General features: G+C 36.8%; 1 protein-coding gene across 2 annotated transcripts in view; it reads right to left on the bottom strand.

Annotated features, from left to right (window-relative positions):
- Window positions 1–877: 877 nt before the first annotated feature.
- PPARG (peroxisome proliferator activated receptor gamma) overlaps window positions 878–7,045 on the bottom strand; it is a 60,699-nt gene continuing 54,531 nt past the window's right edge. Inside the window, exon 7 of one of the 2 annotated variants that reach the window (XM_037386615.1) lies at window positions 878–1,471. In XM_037386615.1, the coding sequence (XP_037242512.1) occupies window positions 1,224–1,471 (248 nt within the window). In that variant the 3' untranslated portion in view covers window positions 878–1,223. The remainder of the gene's footprint in view (window positions 1,472–7,045) is intronic. The other variant, XM_037386614.1, reaches the window with a different exon arrangement.

Raw genomic sequence — 7,045 nt, 5'->3', positions numbered from 1 at the left:
GATCACACCTGTTCACAAACAGCTCAATGGGAATCCAAGGGAACCTCATGTCAGCACTGAGAATACCAAGCGAAGATAGTGTAAGTAGATTTACCTTCTGTTAAATTTATTCACTGTCCTATGCTTTGCTCCCAGGGGAAATCTTAGGTGACATTATAGGGCAACATATATATCAGAAAATTAACAACCTTATCGGCAGCGTACATATCAAAGCGTTCTTGTTCCCGGTGATAAACAAGGATAGCTCAAGTCAAACCAACATCGTAGGGTTTCCACTACAGGTTTACATTTCCAAGAATGAATTTGAACCTTGCTTTTGTTCAGGAAGAGTCACGCTATTCCAATTCTCCATGACATTTCTGACTGAATATATTGTTCAACCATAGTTCATCAAATAATTTGGGACGGCTGCAGGCCAAGTGGTTTGTACAAACCTATTCCAACTACAGACTCCAGAGTGCCCGAAGCTGCGTCAGCACCAGCTGCTGTGGCACGTGCCTTGGCGGCCGTGGGGGGCAGCTGTGCCGTGCCTCCTCCAGGCTGCTGCTCCACCTGCCTCGGCACTGCCTGAGCAGAGTGATTGAAGAGTGATAAGCAGTGCATGTTCCCTCCTGAATTAATTACTGAAATGGCATCTACTTTTGGGGTTTGCCCACAAATGATGGGCCTAATTCTTACACGAAGACCTCTTTACCGAGCTCTGTCCGTGTACAGTTATATTACGGTAGGCACAGATATTGTCAGACCTGACTTTTCCAACTTTTGCCTGTCGTAGGAAGTGACAGTAATCTGTGATTCAATTTTATTGTTATTTTGCTGCTGCCTTGGGAGCACAAAATCAAACATAATACTTAAAACGTTTCCCTAGAAATGTTTAAGAAAAAAGATTTTTATTTTTAAGTTGAAAATTTAACTGCATGCTTAACCAACTTCAGTGAAGCATCAATCATACTGGACAAGCAATTTTAAGAAATAAGATAGTTAAAAAAATTAATTCTGAAAATACTGCCAACAATTTCATGATATAGATATTTTTAATATTAAAAGTAATTTGTAAATGTGTCTTTATAAACAATATGCATAAAATAGATCTACTATACTAAGCTCTCTCTTTTTAAATGCTGTTTCACAGTAATTTCTTAGGTATGCAAAATTTTCCCTCAAAGAAATAGTGCAATCTGAAGAACATACATTATGTCAGCGGATTAGAACTACTATGGTCATTAATATAAGTCTTTATAGATTTCTTGTAGGAGTGGATGAAGACTCATATCTGTCTCCGTTTTCTTTATTATTTGCAAAAGCTGCACATGTTCCGTTACAATCTGTCTGAGGTCCGTCATTTTCTGAAGCAACTTTGCAAACAGCTGTGATGATTCTGGATGATTCAGCTTTAGCTGGAGCTCCAAAGCTTGCAACAGATTGTCTTGTATATCTTCAATGGGCTTCACATTTAACAAACCTGGGCGATCTAGGGGAAAAAAAAAATCAGGAGTTGTAAGTTTAGGAAGAATATGGAAATATCAATCTCATGTACTAATTTCTTAGAGATTTCTAAACTTTTACACATGGCACTTCCTGAAAACTTTGACAATTTCTTAATGTATTGATTTATAAGATTTTATTAGAATTTGCTCAAAGAAGTTTTATAACTAGTCTTAGAAACAGTTCAAGCATTTGTGTGGTGCAGATACAGAGGCAAGTTTATACAATACTATAATGCTTTTTCCACAGTACAGTGGGAGTGTTTATGGGAAGAAAGAGTGAGATATAGTTGGGGGATAAACAACCTGTATCAGGTAACTCACTTTTGGAAAATCAATACATACTTAGATGGATTTCCATGTAGTTGCTACCATTAAAAATGTTTCCTGCTAAGCGGGATGCTAACCTATCTAAAAAAAAGAGCATAAATTCAACTTCTGCAGTCATACTAACCTGAGAGATTGAAAAATCACAGATCAGGTCTTCTCCACACCCAAGCTCCAGTTGCTATTAAGTCTCATGATAGCTTTTAGCATCAGCTCATCAACTTAGCCACAAATGCCGATGGCAGTGGAGAACTGATAGATGTGGCGTGTACAGAAAATGCTTCTTCTGGGCTCATGCCAACAGAGAGTTTTCCTCCGTATGGAGGAGTCTGGGATGGATGTTTACAACCCCAGTCAGCTATCTGCACTACCACAGCTGCGAGAGTCCAGGATTATCTTTGGCATATCTTATTCTTTGGCAAGAACCAAATATTTCTTTTTAAACTGTTATTACCTTTCATAATAATAGCTGTTTTGTTATTTCTGTCTGTCCCCAAATACCTTAAGTGGTTGCAATTATTATCCAACATAATTTGTAACTTGAGGTAATAAATTATTTGATCCTACACTCCTGAAATAATAGTGTTACTTAACATTATTAGATTGTCACATATGATAATGACCACCGATAATTTGTTACTGCTAAACTACTTGATACTGGGTAACACATCCTGATTATCAGAATATTCCATGAAAAAACAGTCAATAATTTAAATTACATTTGCTGTGTATCTATGAAATCAATTTCACAGCTTGATCAATAAAAAGCAGTGCCTATAGCTAGCCTTAAAGCACTTCTCCAAGGCAGTATTTCCATTTCAGGAAGGACAAGAGGTTAATCTATATTAAACATTTTAAAAATAAGGTGTTTTTTTCCTGTCATCTTAGTAACCTTTCTGTTACTGTTATTTTCTGAACTGTGCATCCAGTTCTAGCTCAGCCTGGCTTAGTGTTGTATACTAGAAAAAAGGCTGAGAGAAAAAAAAAGTTTTTTATAAATACAGTGGGGTTTTACTTCACGGAGAAAAAATTGCAGTGTAAACTAAAAGGCAAAGTTGGCGTGAAAACAAATGAGTATACACAAGCCATGAATACATGTAGGTCACTGGTCAGGATCGTTAACTCTCTAAGAGGTGAGGGTTGGGGAGAGTTTTTCAGAAATAGGAGTATCAGCAAGTTTGAATATGGAGCCTGATGTTTGTTTGACGGTGGCTTTATGAAGTGGCTGCTTGCAGTTGTAGGTGACTGGGCTCTGACCAATTTGGCCACTCTTTCTGTTTGGTATTTCATGCTAATGAGCTGTGCTTGTCTTGCAGAGATCACTTATTTTATACCGTACAACGGATAATACCATGAAATATGGTTCAGAAAGTCTGTAAGTAAATACCTGCAGGCAGAAAGTTGTTTCCAAACAAATGGCCCCTTTTTATTAATTTCCTTTGGCAATACTATCAAGCAATTTTTTAAAAATTCTTAGAGAACGTTTGAGAAATTTTAGATATTTATTTGTAGATTACTCAAGTGCACTGCATGTGCCGCAAAATCTAGTTGCCTTCTTTATATCTTTCAGAAACTTCCCAAATTTCAGCACTTCAAAGCTGTTAATAATTTTGGCTTTGGACTGCGATAGCTTTAAATTTTACTTCTGCATTGCAGATGAACTCTGAACCAGCTGGGTATGACTCAGTGTACAGTGATATAAAAAATCAAAAAGCACAAAGACTGTGGCCTTGATTTCCTCTGAGATTAATCTCCATTTGCCCTCTGCTTCTTTTATGGTGGGAATTTTTAGGGTGTGAGTTTTTCAGAAGTGAAACTCAATTCGAACGTTGTGCTCCCCAGCGCAACTTTCGAGTCCAGGAGGCAAACCCAGAAGATCAGTACTGAGTGTGGAACTTATCAAGGAGCCCCCCAGATTTGGTGCCCCAGGTCAATTGAAGTTTAGTGAGACTTAAGCATCTAAAATCCTTTATCTTCTTTGAAAACCCCCATCTAATGGTTTTATAATGACCCAGTGGAACTAGAGTCAGAAAAGATGACTATGACAAAAGCCTAGGAGATCGTCAGATGTTATTTTTAAATAAGTCAATTCAAGAGGAAGGAAAATTCCCATTGAAGGCAAGAGAGATTTTTCATGAATGAGAACTTCAGGATATGGACATTATTTTTTGGGTGTTGACAGTTTGCTATACTTTCTCACTAAAAATTTCTTACAGAGGAAAATGCTGTTTCTGTTCCAGGAAACTTATCTAAATCAGAAAAAAAAAGGAAATAAGAGCCAAAAGCTTTAACATATAGGTATTATGGTCTATTTCAAGTTGCTAAAATGCTCTTAAATGTATATGCTCCGGACTCATCGGGTTACTGTATCAGAAGGTGTATTTTGTGCCATAAGGAACTCCAGATAGATGTGGCTTGTAGAAAAAAATACAAATGATTAACAGTGAGCCTTGAGAAAAAATGTATATAGAGAATAGGAAGAAACAGGAATGGGAGTAAAGTAGGTGCGATGCTACAGTGGAGGCCTTTGAAGAGGCTGAGACAGAATTGCTGTTTGAAAGCTCACAGAGAAAATTATACAGGGAACTGACAAGGGAAGCGAAAGACAAAAACAAATGAGTTGTAGGAGTTTCTTATGATACAATGAAATAAGGTTACGAAAAACTTACGGAAAGAGAGTTGAAATGATGAAGGTGAGAACTAAAAGTGAATTGGACACCACTTTTAAACCTCTCTGACACAGAAGACTGTCAATTGAAGTTTAGCTTTTTTTACGTGCTGTTTGTGACCTGCCTTTCATCATTCACACTACGCCAAAGGAGTACCACATTTCTCTTATACTATTTTTCTTTATTCATTTTTCCTTTAGGTCTTCATTCATTGTCATACGGCTGTTTCATTTGGTTTGAAAATTCTGCAGGAAGCTGCTCTAAGTAACAAAATCTCCACAGCGACTGGGAAAGGCTAATAGCCCCTTGGTTTTGAGTGTCAGCTGTATGACTGTGTAAATCGGTGTTCTGTACTATCTCAGGGAAAAGCATTTTCTTTGTTTACCTACTTACAGATTTGGATGCTTCTTTCATGTTCCTAACAATTACAATTTTTTTTCTGCTTCTCACATATTTCCATCTGCATGCCTTTACCCATACCTTTATATTTTAATATCTTTAAGTGCATTTTGCATTTAAATACACATTCTAAAATCTTAATATGATAAAGAGACAAAGACACAGCTGACTGAAAAACTGCTGCTTCTTGTGCTGAGGCAGATATGACTCAGCAGTTTGAGCTTTTCCTTCTGAGACTGTCACATGTATTGTAGTCACCGGGATTTTGGTTCAAAGCCCACAGTGATTATCTGCAGTTCTTTGTCCGATTATAAAGCATGTCTTTGTTCTAATGGGTCTGCTAGAGCAGGATTTGTGTAGCAGTCAAATATGAACTATTTCTTGGTACTATTCAGTGAGAAAACTTCAAATTTTGCTGATCTCGGATTGTAGCAAAATTATTGAATATAGTGTTTAAACAGGCAGCAGTGATTCACGGCTCAAAATGTACCGTAAAGAACACACTCAGAAAGCAAAAAAAGTGAATGTAGCAGCATTTCTGAACTCAAATACTAGTTGGGCTGCGTGTTGACTAACAGAGTCTGCGTCTTTACAGGTATACCCTACTACAATTCCCCACACCACAATATCCTGAACGTTGCAGAAGATAAGTTACAGAAGTCCAAGTCCACCCATGAGATGTAAACATACAACAAAATTAACTTTTGAGCTTTTTATTTATTTGAGAACAACGTGCCCGAGTGAGTTTACTTTGTTTATAAATGTTGATCATCCCAACAAGTCTTGGACTATATTATCTTTCCTGCCCAACACAGACATCCAACTTGTTCTCCTTAAACCTTCTTACAATAGACTTCATTTTCAGCACCAGTATGTATACTATTTTTAAAGGTGCTTCAAGTTCTTTAACATGTATACCATGGCACTCACTACTGGCTGAGAACGTGTCTCAGCAGCACAGAGGAACACGACAGGGAGGAAGAATATCTCTTGAAGTTTTCCAGATCTCCTTTTACCAAAGCTTATTTATCCAAGTTCCCATAAGTAAAAGAGTGTTGTGATGAGAGTTTGGCATTGCTGTTAAAGGCATAAAGCACTTCTTTTGTAAAAACAAGGTAATATCCTACTGCTCACACACAGAGTCTGTCTCATCAGCATTACATTCAGAGTACTAGAATTTGTTTGCCCTTTACAGTATTGCTTTAAAGCACAATACACCAACATTAAGAACAACTCTTCAGCTTTGTACTAATGAGTTCAGAGTAAATTTGGAATCATTGAGACAGAGTGAGGCTGCACTGAGCAGCTTGGAAACAATAAAATGATTGACTGTGGAAGTGGGAGTACTTTCATTTTGTTGCTATTCCAGTTAATTGGTCAGCTTTTTATATTTTGTTACATGGGCATTTTGCCTTTTTACATATAACACAAAGGCAACTGTTTCAATATCAAAAGGCTGAACTGTTTTATAGGATTTGTGGCAAATTCCAAGCACTCACTTCACAATGAAAAGCTTTCTACATGTAATGTTCCAGCTGGAATTATCTTTCTCTTTCCCTTCTCTCTTCTTTTTAGAGCTGCATAAGAGAGAGCACCAGCGGAGCCAGCAGAACTAACACAATTTCGCTAGGCAATAACAGATTCACTCAGAATTAGAGTGTTTGGCTTGGATCTTTTCTGTTTCACAAACTGAATTACTTTTTAAGATATTTGTACACGGGATTTCTTGAATTGACTTAAAAATTACAGTACTCCTGCAGCTAGTAAAATCCTTGAGGTAATATGAACTGGTTTTGAAATCCTATTTTCAATGAAATAATCCTGGTTTGATATTCATGTACTTCTTACAGAAATTAAGTTCCGTAAGAATATAACTCTTACAAAAACCGGAGCGTGTGAGACATCTGAGAAACAGGATTTCAGTTCTATGCCACATAAGATATTACAGTCCCACAGGACGCATACAGTTCAATATATATTATATCTGACTCTAAATTCCATGATAAAAACCATTTTCTAATTGGCAGCAAAGCTCAATTTTTTTTCAAAATATAAACTCGGGTTTTACTATATAAACTATATTATAAACTATAAAATAACTATAATGATTTTTGTGAAAAAAAAAGTTCTTGATAAAGACAGGAAAAGATCTTTACTATCAAGAAA

Source organism: Falco rusticolus, chromosome 4 (assembly GCF_015220075.1).
Source record: "Falco rusticolus isolate bFalRus1 chromosome 4, bFalRus1.pri, whole genome shotgun sequence".
NCBI classification, from domain to species: domain Eukaryota; kingdom Metazoa; phylum Chordata; class Aves; order Falconiformes; family Falconidae; genus Falco; species Falco rusticolus.
Note: the sequence above shows the minus strand (reverse complement) of the source record. Positions and strands in the feature narration are given on the sequence as shown.